The sequence below is a fragment of the Apteryx rowi genome, unplaced genomic scaffold (assembly GCF_003343035.1).
Source record: "Apteryx rowi isolate R43461 unplaced genomic scaffold, aptRow1 scaffold_433, whole genome shotgun sequence".
In the NCBI taxonomy this organism is placed as follows: Eukaryota; Metazoa; Chordata; class Aves; order Apterygiformes; family Apterygidae; genus Apteryx; species Apteryx rowi.
In genome coordinates, this window is record NW_020450687.1 from 181,152 (window position 1) to 194,333 (window position 13,182).

General features: G+C 50.3%; 2 protein-coding genes across 4 annotated transcripts; both read right to left on the reverse strand.

Annotated features, from left to right (window-relative positions):
* Positions 1-17: 17 nt before the first annotated feature.
* AMH (anti-Mullerian hormone) lies at positions 18-7,227 on the reverse strand. Of its 3 annotated transcripts, XM_026076485.1 has the most exons (7): positions 6,998-7,227; positions 6,723-6,924; positions 5,275-6,255; positions 3,725-3,903; positions 2,897-3,020; positions 2,476-2,659; positions 18-2,033 (listed from the first exon to the last, which is right to left on the reverse strand). In XM_026076485.1, the coding sequence occupies exons 3-7, from the start codon at positions 5,876-5,878 to the stop codon at positions 1,118-1,120; spliced, it is 2,007 nt and encodes a 668-aa protein (XP_025932270.1). In that variant the 5' UTR covers positions 5,879-6,255; positions 6,723-6,924; positions 6,998-7,227; the 3' UTR covers positions 18-1,117. The 3 variants fall into 3 exon arrangements, with proteins under 3 accessions (XP_025932270.1, XP_025932271.1, XP_025932269.1); XM_026076486.1 differs by having other exon boundaries at positions 5,275-5,969; positions 6,723-7,227; XM_026076484.1 differs by having other exon boundaries at positions 6,723-7,227.
* Positions 7,228-7,312: 85 nt separating this feature from the next.
* SF3A2 (splicing factor 3a subunit 2) lies at positions 7,313-13,182 on the reverse strand. Its single transcript, XM_026076489.1, has 8 exons — positions 12,968-13,182; positions 12,400-12,471; positions 12,019-12,065; positions 11,572-11,681; positions 10,888-10,937; positions 10,419-10,559; positions 9,844-9,912; positions 7,313-8,796 (listed from the first exon to the last, which is right to left on the reverse strand). The coding sequence occupies exons 1-8, from the start codon at positions 13,091-13,093 to the stop codon at positions 8,464-8,466; spliced, it is 948 nt and encodes a 315-aa protein (XP_025932274.1). The 5' UTR covers positions 13,094-13,182; the 3' UTR covers positions 7,313-8,463.

A 13,182-nucleotide genomic window follows, 5' to 3' on the forward strand; every position in this document is an offset into this window, starting at 1 on the left:
GCCAGAAGGCCCCGTGTGGGCTGCGTGGCTGGGGACAACGCGTGGCGGCCTCCAGCCGTGCCTGCATCGGCCTCGCAGCCAGCGAGGGGATGGCGCAAAGCCGAAGAGCCGTTCCCTGCGCTCGGGGGCTGCACTTTGCTGCGCGCATGCGGGAGGAGAGCCAGGAAGCTGGCGGGGACATCGCACCCTTTTGGGGGGATGCCGGGCCCTACGTCCGCCCCAGGCAGGTCACACTAGGTGCTGGGGTGGAGAGGGCAGCACCGATTTTTCTGAGAAGAGGGAGGATCTTTGGTTTTGTTCCTGTTACCACGCCCAGCAGGAAGAAGAGCTGCTGCAGGGACCAGGCTGGGCAGTCGCAGTGGCTGCGCAGGGCAGCCCCAGGCACAGGGCACCGCCGCTTGCTTAGCTGGGAAGACGATCTGGGTGCAGCTGGGCTCTTTGGGGCTGGCACCAGCAGGGGGACGCTGGACGAGGGACGCAGAACAGGTGCCCTGGCAGCCACCGGGCCCGGGGAGGTGACAGACACTGCCAACGAGGGCAGCGGGGGCCGCAGTTTGTGTCCTATTTATGGCGTGAGCAGCGACAAAGCTGGGCCGGGCTTTGTCTGTGCATGCAGGGGGGATTTTGCTGCTTGTCTTGCTCTTCAGAGCGTTTAGAGCAATGTGGACAGCATGGGCTGGACTCAGAAACAGCCAAAGCATGCTGCAAGCGAAGGGGTATTAGAGGAAGCAACAACTGTCCTCCCCAGGGAGCTACAGAAACAGAAGGCAACGGATAAATAGTCATGGTCATAACTGGATCAGCCAGGTTTTTCCCTGCCTGTGACAGCCCTGAACCTCCTGAATCCAGCCCAAGCCACACAGCAGCTTGGGCCTCCTGGTGCATCGGACATCCCCGGCCTCATGAAAGGGAGCCGGGAAACAGCAGGCTGCAAATCAGCTCTCCAAGGACCAGCAAGGCTAAAAACAAACCCAGAACCAGAGCAACACTAAAGCCGAACCACGGGGAAAAGGCAGGCAGACGCCACGCACCTCAGCAAGGAGGCTCAGCTCCAAGCTGCAAGGGCAAAGCAGGAGCAGAGCGAGGCTAGGGAGAGCCAGGATGTGGCCAGGAGCCTCTATCGACAGCCACACTCTTCTGCCACCATGTTGGGGAACTTGCGGACCTCCAGCCCCTCCGTGGAAATGCTGATGATGAGCTGGTCCGAGTAGCGGACGGGCACGCAGCAGGGAGCCCGCTGGAGGGGCGAGCCCCGCTCCTGCATGCCCAGCAGCAGCACGGTGTGCGAATAGTAGCTGGGGACGCGGGTGGAGAGGGGCAGCTTGCAGGGGCCCTCGCAGTTGTTGGCCACATACACCGTGGGCATGACGATGAACTTGCGGTCGTGGAGGTCGATGGTCAGCTCCTGCAGGCGGCAGTGGGCCTGGTGCCGCGCGCTGCGGTTCTGCCGCAGGACTTTCCTCCTTTCCTGCCAGCGGGCACGCACCGTCTGCAAAGCCTTCAGCAGCAGCAGCGTGTGCAGCTTCCCGGAGTTGGGGGGCTGCTCACTGGCTTGGCCATCACCCGGCCCCGGCGTGTAGTAGCAGAAGCTCAGGAGATGCTGGAAAAGCCCCATGTTGGCTTGGAAAGAGGGGATGTCCTTCAGCTCTTGAATCACCGCCTGCAGCTTGCCCATCAGCAGCTGCAGCACGGTCCCCTCCGGCTGCCAGCCCCCAAAGTGCTGCTCCAGCACAGCGGTGCTGTCCTGGGGGAAAAGCAGCACCGAGGGCTCCTCCGACTGCACCAGCCGCTCCAGCGCTGCCTTCTCCGACAGGTTGAGCAGCTGGTGAGGGAGGGTCTCCATCATCTGGAAGTCCAGCCAGTGGTGGGAGCTGGGCTGGGTGGGCAGCTCACTGGAGGGGCTCAGGACCTGGCGGATGAACCTGGTCAGGATGTCCAGGAACTGGCTGCTGCCACCGGGTGCTGGGGCTGAAGCATTGGCTTGGCTGGGCGAGGTGGGGGACAGCAGCTCCTTAGTCCCAGTCTGGGGTGGGCTGCAAGGGGAACAGAGAGAGGGTCACAGGGGCCCTTCAGCACCCCAAGAGTGATGGATCTCACCACAGCATCCCCTTCCCACCAGGCCTGCCCCTGATCTTGCTGGTCACAGTCCCCCCTCGGACCCCCCCCAACACACCCCATGCCCTCAGACCCTCGCGCACACTGCCCCGACCCGGTCAGGAAGGCTCCCGGGTCCCAGCATACGTCACTCCCTGTGGGGATCCAAGGCTGCTCAGTGAGGAGCCCAGCCAGTGTCAGATCTTGGGCAGCTCCCAGCCAGGCACCCCAGCCCAGCACCCTCATGGGGTCTGCTCTGCTCCCATGAGACACCCAAGCCTTGGAGTATCCATACTGGCAAGGGAGAAGGGCTGGGACTCTCCTCTCCCTCCCGGCTTTCAGTCCCTGTGTTTTTCTGCGGCTGCGCTGAAGCCCACAGACCTGAGCTGTGGGTATGGAGCCACTTCCACCGCCCCAGCAGCAGAAAGGTAGGAAGAAGGGGCCAAAGCATCTTCTTCCCTCTGTGACTTTGCCAGCAGGAGCAACACGGGTGTCATCCTGGTGAAGCACTTGTCATCAGAGCCGAAAAGGAGCTGCTGGGTCTCTGCTGAGGGCAGGGGGGCATCTGGCAGGGAGAGAGGTGGTGAGGACAGTGGTCCAGGGCCCCCCCCACATGTCCATGCGGCCCCACAGCCCCCATAGGAGCCCACAGCTTTCCCCTCGTTACAGTCAGGCTTGAGATGATGCCAAATGCCCAAGTCAGGGCATAGAGACCATTAACAAAAATGTCCCCTGCTGCCACAGGCTTCCCGCAGTTCCATGTCTCCCACACTTCTGGCTACCTTTGACCATCGTTCCATACCTCCATCACCACGATGCCTAATTGCCAAGGAAACCTCAAAGCTGAGCTGCTCGTCTGTGCGGGTCACAGATGCTACCGAGGCTCCAAGGACCAAGTACTGGGTGTCCCTGGAGAGGCAGAGGCTCTGTACAGAGATGAAAGACACAGAAGCCCCTGAGAACTTGGGTGAGACATCACGGAGGGAGGAAGTAAAGCAAGCCCCTCATTACGGTCCTTCCTGGCTCTGGATCCCCTGGGTCCGACCCAATCCAAGGTACGGACAGTGGCTAACATGACCCAGAAACCCAGCAGTGTGGGGTGCCAGATGTCTTGGTGGCCCTGCAAATGGTCATATCCACTTCCAGGCCATCCTCAAGGCCAACTGGTGGCTTTGCAAGATGTCTGGGAGCCCAGTTGGGAACACAGTAGGCATCCAGGTAGGCATGAGATCAGCCCAAGGGCCCAGCCCTAGACACGCTTCTCCCCTGCTAATGTGTCACTAGAGCTGGCTTTGCCGCTGCTTCCCCAGCCAGGCTGGGGAGCACTGGGGCAGCTGGGAGGGGAGGCAGCAGTGCAGGAAGGGGGGAGCTGCGCGTCCCCCCAGAACGGACCCCCAGCCTGGGCTGTGTCACCCCCCTGGTACTCTCCCTTGGTCCCTGTCAGCAGCTTGGCCACAGGGTAACAGCACCATCTTCAGGCACAGCTCGGCCCCGCTGGCCCCAGCCGCAGGGTGCTACCTGCAAGAGATGCTGGGACGGGATGGGAAAGGTGCTGGGCCAGGAGTGCCAGGACACCTCCTCTCCCATCTGCCCTGCCGGCACCCCAGGCCAGCTCCGTGCGGCTGCCTACCTGCTCCTGGGACAGCCCTTGGCCCGCTGCCAGCAGCTCCGCTCTCTCCCCGGTGCCTTTCCCCGCTCGGCTGCCCAGGTAGAAGAGCAGCAAGGCGAACCGCAGCTCTCCCAGCGACCGCCCCACGTCCGCCTGGAAAGGCAGCTTGAACTGCAGCTTTGCCTGCGCCTCCCACTTCACTGAAAGGAAAACACAGAGTGGGAAACAACCCCCTTCCCGCACACGGTTCACGCGCCCGACTACCGGAGGCAGCCTGGAAGGGCCAACAACAGACAAGGACACAGCTAAGGAAGGGGTTTCGGGACCAACCACTGTTCCTACATGGCAGTTAACAGCTGGTGGTGATAGAAACGGTTCCCCCTCCTCGGCTGGGCAGGTTATTTCACAGCACAGTCACCCACGTCCACAGTTATTTCACTGTCCTCTGAACCAGCTGCCGGGCCAAACGAAGACTCTTGGTGGGACAGAGTGGGGAGATGTTACAGATATGGAACCTTTTGGTGGCAGAGGAAGGGCAGAGACTGGAAGCCCCGGCTGCTTGCCCTGAGCTGATCAAGTGGAAGGACACTGCAAATTTTCTTCCCCCTTCTCAGGGCAGGACATGGTCAGCAGGGCAGACCCTGCAGCCCCAGCTAGCACGGCACTGCCTCACTCTCAGAATTATTTTTGGAGACAGAAGCCCTCTCGAAATCCCTTCTCCAATTTTAGTTCCTTCAGTGGCTCAGGAAAATCTCAGGCATCGTGGTGCGGCTTGGTTATCAACACCTGCAGTGCCCCAGGGAACACAGGGCAGCGCTCCCCGGATAAGAGCCATATCCTCAGCTGACCAACACCAGCAAGTTTAGCTGAAAATCCAAAACCTACGAGGGGGAGGAAATAATTTCAAGGCCAGAGAAACAACTGTGATCCTCTTGCTAAGCAGGAAGCCAGATTAAAACCAAGGATTGAACCAGGCAGTCCTCCCTCAAGCACATAATTTAAGATTGAAACAGAAGTGATGAGCGTATTCAATCTACCTGTGAGAGCTGAGCTATAAAAAATATGTTCAGGTTCCAGGACTATCAAGCCAGTATTAAGCATAAAATATTGGCACAAGTTTTAGGTTGCTGCAATCAGAAGGGTTTACTCCACAGCGGGACCACTCGGGTCTGCTTGTCCGATTGTCTCCTCTCTTTTCCCCAGCGGATAGAATTGGCACTGGGTCGCATAGGAAATCCAAATGATTAAGGCAGAAAGGGAGAAAAACTCTTACTTCTGAAAGCAAAATGGGTATAAAAAACACCGATACCATGGTACTTGGGTGTAATCACAGCCAATGACAAAGCATGTTGTTGCATACATGCTGTCAACACTATTAAAACTGCAGCTGCTTAAAGATATAAATGGAAAGACATTTTATTACACTGGTCGACTAATTTTAAAGTGAAAACCCCACAAATTTCATTTTTTGGCAGCCTCTCTAACTTAGGATTATAAAATAACATTTGTCTGCCTGGGCACTGTGCTCAATCCCCAGGAATTTTGCTGTCTTCCATCAGGAAAGCACCTACCTTCCTCCAGATGCAGCACAAGGAACCGATCCTGCCCTGGCTCTGCCAAGTGAGCATGGATGTGTTTGAGGGAGTGGAGAGCAGCATGTGCATCCCCTGCCGGACAGATCCCAAAGGTTTCAAGATAGCTTTCATCCCAGCTGGCACGTCGTCTTAAAAGCTTGATGAAGCTGCTTTCATAGTGGGTGAGAACACCCACGACTTCCAGGTGCCTCGAGGTCATTCCGTCCTGCTCCATTTTCATCCTGCACACTGGACCTTCCAGCCCCCCAAGTGGCCAAGGGTGAAGGCTGGAGTCAGACCAGCTTATGCCCCTATCTTCACTGATCACCTGGAGGCATTTTGCTCCTGGGTCAGTCTTGGAAAAGAGGCGAGTAGCAACAGTCATCTTTGATCTTGCCAATGAGCTGGGTCTCGCTCTTTCGTGTACACTTGCGTTTTCTCTCTTCCTCTCCTCTTCTTCAAGTCCCAGCTCCTTTGAAAGAGGCAGCTCTAGTTCATCAGTAGGGGAAATCCGTTCCCCAACGCTCCCTTTTCTCGGCAGCGCTACAGACGGGAGCAACAGCACCAGGCACTGCAAAAGCACCCTGAGAGCAGGCTTCATGTTCCCACTTCAGCTACTCCAAACTCCGTTGTCCGAGTTGCTCAAATGCATCTCTCAAAACAGTTGTGCGGAAGGGGAGGACTGCATCTCCCTTTTTAAAAAGCAGTGGCCTTGAGTTGACAATGCACAACACACCTCCCTTGAGAAACTCAAGAGGCTGTCATGCTATAAAGGAGGGAGGGATGTTTCAAAGAAACTTTTCTGTTCTATTTTTGGGCTTGCATGTAGTATTGGAAACGTAAAAAAATTAAAGCTGTTTCCCTTTCTCGTAGGGACGTATGTCCTTGACTTCAGATGTTTTTTTTAAAGGAGGATGGAAGTCTAGACTTGAGTCTTCATGGGGACTGGCACATACTATTCCCATCAGCAATGAAACACTGGGAGGGAAGAATTAGATAGACTAGGAGGAGTGGGATAAAGACAGATAATGGGAAGAAACTAAGAAGTAAATGCAGAGAAAGTGTTCTCTCTCTCTCTCTCTTCACTGGAAAGCCACCTTGTGCACTTTGCAGTTTAGAAAGGCCGCCTTACAGAGGCTCTTAATACAGCTCTTCCTGAAATCTATGCTGCTCGACATGGCAAAACCACAAGAATACCTAAAAGAGAATCTTAAGGGGTGCAGCAGGAGCCTGATAAGTCTGAATACTTAAGACTCGACTAGATCAGGTCTTAGAAAGTCTTAAACACATGCAAGAACTATAAGGATTCTCCCTCAATTAGATACCAATATTCACTACAGCATTTGGAATTACTAATGCCAACCACCTAATCCACTCCAGGGAAACCTCCTCCCCGCCCAAGACACCTTCTTATTTTGATATTGGAGGGGAGGGGGGAAATGTACCTTCAAAAAAGTTCCAGCACATGGTCAGACCCTTCCCTGGGTTTCCCGGACTCCTGCAGTTGATTAGGGTTCAGGAACTGGCTACAGGACTCCATCCCAGACTCACTGTGCCCCAGAACCAGACAGGGATAAAGGGGAACAAACCAAAGGGCTGGTGAACACGGACCTCTCTTCTAAAGGAGCTAGAATAAAAGATATGAACCTGACAAAAATGAAATTCACACAGCTCGATTCAGACATCGGATCAGTTCAGCTTAAGAAAAAATGCTTAATACTGCACTAAAGCCAGTGAGAGCTGGAAATCCTCTGCCTGGCTCTTGTCTCTTCATGGCTCTGGCTGGGATCCGTATCAGGTCAGCCGAAGAGGCAAAGGTTTTGATTCTTCCCACCAAAGAACAGGCACGTAACTGAAGTGCTCTAGCAGGCACGGCCTCCCTAGGTATGTAGAGCGAGCCTGGGGTCAGCCAGCTCAGCCTCCAGCAACGCGCCCTCCTCGTCACCCATCGAGTGCCCTAGTATCCTGCACTAACTGAAATGCGCCACTTAAATGAGATGAATCCCGGAAAGGACACAGAGGAGAAATCTCAGGACTTTTTCTACTTTTTAATGGGAACCAAAAGATTGTTTGAAAGAAACATTTAGTATAAAAAAAACACACAGAGGGCTAAAAGCTTGCCAAAACTAATCTAGCAGTGGGAGGATATATACAATAAAAATCATATGTAACAACAGCAGGTGCTTCGTAAGCAAACAGACAATGAATGAATTATAGCAACAAACTAAGATTTTAATATAACTGCAGTTTCAGTAAAGTCTTTTGACTAAACATTTCCAGAATCTCTGCCATCGTCAAAGATGATGACAGCGCCAACAAATTATTAAAAACTTTGTTTGTGAACCCATGCTTGGCATAAACAGTCTGAGCACCGGGAAGGAGCTAGACAGCTGTACAGCAGAGAAGGATGATTATCTTTTTAGAATTGTCAATTAAATCTTGTCTGGCACTTTTCAAGGACTCTTGAGATCCAGTCCAAACTAATTCCTCAGTAGAGATGCCTCTACGCTTTTAGCTGGCAACAAATGAGCTGCGATAGTGCTCTGACACTGGGAGAACAAGAGGTTTCTGGTGCCGCACAACCAATGCATTTCTGATTCACTGTAACTCAGCACAGATACAGAGAAAACTGCATTTAGAAACTTCTACTTGCCTTACGTTCTGTCCACCAACATGATTACTGGTGCTACAGTATTAAAATAAAGTAAAATCCTTTTAGGTGCGTCTATGAAGAGTCTCCCAATCACTGAATGAACTGCTTGACAGAGAACATAGTTGAATATCAACTGACTAACTGGTTATTTATGGGATACACATCAAGCAATCTAAGATGGAGAAACATGTTGAGCTAACACAATTGAATTGTTAATATAGTTACCTTAGTTAGAAGTAGGTGAAGTGCCTAGAGATTTCCAATCCTTTTTCTCCCGTTTGGATAATTTCCGACATATAACCAGACTGAAAACGTTTTTATATATTTAAAGGCTAAAGGAAGCGAACACACAGCAACATTTTTAACCAAGACACAGGAAGACAAAGCGAAGCTGAAAACTTTTTAATGAACCTACAGGATTTAGTCGAAATCACAGGCATATAAAACAGAAAAATTTATCCGAATCAGTTCTGACGTGCATATAAAAAGATACGAGCCAAAGGAGTCCAGGGGGACTGAGTCCAGGAGGGGCTTCAGTTGGAGGGAGGTGGAGGGGGGATAGTGCCTGGCCCCTCGGTGGGGAGAGGTGGTCTCATCATGGGTGGCAGAGGAGCAGGGGGAGGTACACCGGGTGCTGGTGGCAGCTGAGGTGGTACTGGCGGTGGTGGCACTGGTCCAGAGGGAGGCATAGGTGGCAGAGTCATGCCTCCTGGAGGAGGAGGCGGCATGGAGTCTGGCAGAGGTGGCCTTGGGGGCAAGCCATTCATCAGCGGAGGTGGAGGTGGCCGCTTCACAGTTGGGGGCCCTGGAGGGAGGTTTGGGGGAGCTGGGGGCTTCTCCATTTTGAAGTGGAATTGGAGGAAGAACTGGGTGGGGAGAAACAAAGAGAAGGGAACAATTGCAGCTCGGGACAACTCTGGAGCAACACAAAACGCAGCTGCTCTGCCCTTTCTCCCTCTGCCTCAAGGAACAAAGCTCGGTTCTTTCCTCAACCGTCACCTTCACAGATCACAGCTGGCTTCCTACCCTGACAGCACTCAGGACTTTCACCAGTCTTGTCTGGTATTTTAACTCCTCTGAAACTTGTTCTAAGTGCTAAGCTATCGGTGATGGGGACAGCATCTCCTACCTATGCACTGGTGCCCTGTCCCCACATATGATACCTAGTGGGTACATACATGCCACGAGCTCATCACAGACAGCTGTGTGCAGAACACACGCAGTGAGGAGTCCATACAGTGGGTGCAGTGTGTATTTCTGCCCTGTCCTGCTGCTGCTGACAGCAAATTTCATTCAGAAGATTCTGCCTCCCAACCTAAATTCTCACAAAGATCAGATACAGGAAGATTCCTCAAGTCAACTGTGCCTTATTTAAAAAACAAACAAAAACAAACAAACACAAAACCTGAAGTGCTTGGACCTAGCTTCACTGCCAAAAGACTGAAATTCCTTCTTTATGTTACACATAGGAATTTAATTCTGCAGCAGCTGTACAAGCTTTGCCTTAAACACTGCACTTCAAAATCCACCCCACCCCGAGAGATACTTAAGGGGCAAGGAGGTCTTGAAAGTTATGTTTCAGTGATCTAGTCAAATCTCGGTCTCCTTGCTGAGACTATGAGTAAGGAGGACATCTCAAACAACATGCAGAAATTGCTCAGCAGGTTAACGCTGTCTCCATTCAACACCAGGAGCCAAAGAAACTCATTTCACCTATCTCAAAAGGAGTCATTACGCGGGTACACTGAAAGAGTCGAGATTTTAGCATCAAAGCCAGTGACATACAGATGTGTATTCTTCCTGCACTGCCTTTTCCCCCAAGATGCTCTGCCCCTCCTGCACTCTCTTCTACCCCTAAGACTTCCCCTGCGTTCTCTTCTACCCCAGGAAAGAAGGTGCAACACTCCAGCTACCTGTTTGGTTTCCCTGTTCCAATGGGTCCAAAACTTTCCTTCTGCTTTGTCGATTTCTCTGCTGGGCACCTGCAACAAAAAAGAATAAAGAGCTATTATTAGCACCGCCAGATTAGCTCAGTGGCCCTTTTTAGCACCAGAGCCTGCAAGATAAGCACAGTTATTCCAGGCCTTTGTGAGATGTGCTAGTCTCGGATGTTATTAGATAGAGATGGGGGCAGGAAAGAATTAAGTTACTTTCCTATCGGTCAAGGACAAGTGTGCTGGCAAAAAACCCTCTCAACATCTGCACAAAGGCTGAGGAGCAAAGCCCAGAAGGCTCCTTTCTGTGCCAGACACTGAGAATTCAACGGCTCCCCAGAGCTCAGTACGTAGCCTAGTTTTCATGCCAGAGTCCTCCACCAATTCTCATTGGGGTTTAATGACTTCCAGTCATCTCTTCTTGACCCCCCTTTCCACTCTATTAACCCCACAAAGCCTAGAACAGAACAAGTCTGTACTGCTGTTCACTGGGAATTAATGTCTTGGAGAATGTAGGAGAACTCTCCCCGTAATCAGTTAATCTCAAATCTTACCTTGAAAGCTATGGTTTCATAGGGCTCTGCTGCCATCAAAAGGTATTGCCAGCGTCTATCAGGGGGCTCAATCCTTTGCTCATATGCTGACATGAACCGATGCCGAGGCATGATACTTTCCGCAATCTCCGGATAATCAATCTGTCGGAGTGTTATTGCAACATTAAGAAGAACATCCCCTTCTCAGTCCCCCTTCCTACAAAACAAACCCTCAAGCTACGAAGAAAGTCAAGAGATCAGCTCCACAAGGAGAACTTAATGCTGCCAAAGGAACTGGCTTGACACGTACGATCACGGATTCTTCCATTTACTGGACACAATTATCAGCAGCAGCAGAGGACTAGTGAGGAGAGGCCTTTTTATTTATTTATTTTTAATGAATGCTGGAAAGAACCACTTTTACTTGGATAACTCTTGGATAGCTCTTTTACTTGGATAACAGACACCAAGAATTTAACAGTGCCCTTACCTGGAAAAGAAGGCTCTGCTGGCCCGTTTCTGGATCTCTCTGTTTAGTCACTGCAAAGATAACAGGAAAACTCAGTACCACACCTAACAGGGCAGAAATAATATTGCTCTGACCCTAGGAAATACACAGAGCTCCTTGCAACAAAACATTGTGAGAGTTTTTTCGTTTATCAAATAAAATGCTACATTGTCTTTAACCAAAGCTACTACGGGTCACTACTGAAATTCAGCTGCTGCAGGGCAAAGACACTGATACACTGTGCATTGCAAAACAAAGCCGGGAGATGGACTGAAGGCCAAAGCAAAACAATGGGGAGTTGAGGGGAAAAAATGGAGCTAGACACCCAGTGAGTGATTTGTGAGCATCAGGGAAAGATGGTACAGCACAACAAAAAAGGGAGGAGAGACTGAAGCAATGTCATCATCTCCTGTCTCACTATTATAGTAAGAGCTGAACGACTGAGACACACTTATCTCTTATTAAAATGTTCTCACTCAACTGTCAGCTCTAAAGAGATGTTCCATGGGTAATTTAAACAATAAAGGACATCAGGAGATAAGTCCATATCTTATTCATGGCCAGATCTGCTAAAAAGACTAATCAATAATTCATATGCACAGCGCTGCACTTCTAGCAAGCTCCGCCAGGCATTAAGTATCTGCCATGACAGACACCCCGACATACCTTTATAACCTGGTCGTCCAATTTTCACAAATTTTTTCACTTCCACTTTGACTTTTTCTGGTGCAGGCTGGGCAGGAGCTTCCTTAGCTTCCTTGGCAGCTCGACGGGCCCTGAAATCATGAGAGAAGGGTGCTTAGACACACTCCTGATTTAAATAGACTCATGCAGTTTGCTTTTAAAGCTCTTTCTCCCTCCTCCTTCAGAAATATCATAACTGGCTTTGAACTTCAGCTTGAAACGAAGCTTGGCAACACCATTGTTTGGAGCAGATCTAGTCCGTACCTGCTCACCAGTGCCATGCTGTTCACTTCTAAACAAATACAGTCAAAAGATACTCAGGCACAGTGTCCTGCTACATAACGGAGTTCAACATTTATAGATGAACACAATCATAATTTTGAAGTGTCTAAGTAATGGAGAATAAAGCTACAATGGAGAATGACTTACAAATTAGTTTGATGCTTTTTCCCCTGGGTATGTGCTAAGTAACTTCCCTGAAATGAAAGCAAGATAAAGTTAAATGAAGACAAGACTGTTTTTAAACTGGAAGATACTTGTCACAAATGAGAGGCTATGTTACATGTTGAGAGGTAAAAAGCACTCTAAACCACAAGGATATTTTAACCCTTAGCAGAGAGGAATCTTACTCAAAAATTGCAGATTGCTCACAACCGCTGAGCAGTCATTAACTGTTGTGCTTAACACATACAAATCACTGCCCATCACCATCTCCTCAGCAATCAGTCATTACACAGGCCCCAGACTGTTGCATGTGAAGCCAATATTATTCTAAAATATTTGTTCCCACGGAGATCAAGACAGACTCACCTCATTGTTGTGCAGCGTTAGGCAAAGCTTGCATTCATAAGAACCCAAGTGATTTTTCATAAAATAAGGGTCCTAGGAAGAGAATTTTTAAAAAGTTACAGGCAAAATACATGGCAAAACAACAGAGTAATCAAAATACATAATGCAGAATTTTTGCTGCACTGGAAGAACTGAGCTCCTGGATTTAAATTATTAGCATAACATTGTTCTAGGAATATAAAAAGAGAGACAAACAATAGCAATTTTGTTAATTGGTAACAGCATACCCAACTGCTGTGAAGAATCAGCAAAACATGAACCAGTCCTGAGAAGCCCCAAAATAACATAATAGTAACTACTTGAACACACAAGCGTTGGCATCTCTCTGTTCAGCCCTTTCACAAATGTTTCTCCTGCAACTCCCACATTAAAAGAAACAGAAGTATTTCATTCAGATCCACAACTCCCCACCATATCTCTCATGCTCCAAACTGTTTCATCCAGGCAGAGCTCTGAACTTATCCACAGTTCATAGGACTGAAGCGACATGTCCTTTCGTTCCTATATACACAGAGCGGTCAATGCTCACCTTGTTGATGTCAATCGTTTCCAAAGCTAGCTGTCGAAGTCTCTCCCTGCGGTCTCGGTTACTTTCGGAAGCAGAGGCTACGCCTCCGCTTCCAGTTTTACCTCCAGGACGATGCTGAAAATCCATGATGGGGACTTCTGTACTTCACCTAGTTAAGAAGAATGGAAAGGTCTGGAAAAATGAAGAATAGCAACATGAGTGATAATTAATGCTCT

Excerpts from the sequence above, each read along its gene's own strand:
- SF3A2 (XM_026076489.1), bottom strand. The coding sequence starts at position 13,093 with ATGGATTTTCAGCATCGTCCTGGAGGTAAAACTGGAAGCGGAGGCGTA. Across the intron at positions 12,472-12,967 it reads AAACGATTGACATCAACAAG|GACCCTTATTTTATGAAAAA; the intron begins GTGAGCATTGAC and ends TTCTCTTCCTAG. Across the intron at positions 9,913-10,418 it reads ATGAAACCATAGCTTTCAAG|GTGCCCAGCAGAGAAATCGA; the intron begins GTAAGATTTGAG and ends TTTTTGTTGCAG.
- AMH (XM_026076485.1), bottom strand. The coding sequence starts at position 5,878 with ATGAAGCCTGCTCTCAGGGTGCTTTTGCAGTGCCTGGTGCTGTTGCTC. Across the intron at positions 3,904-5,274 it reads TGTGCTGCATCTGGAGGAAG|TGAAGTGGGAGGCGCAGGCA; the intron begins GTAGGTGCTTTC and ends TTTTCCTTTCAG. Across the intron at positions 3,021-3,724 it reads AAGGGCTGTCCCAGGAGCAG|AGCCTCTGCCTCTCCAGGGA; the intron begins GTAGGCAGCCGC and ends ATCTCTGTACAG.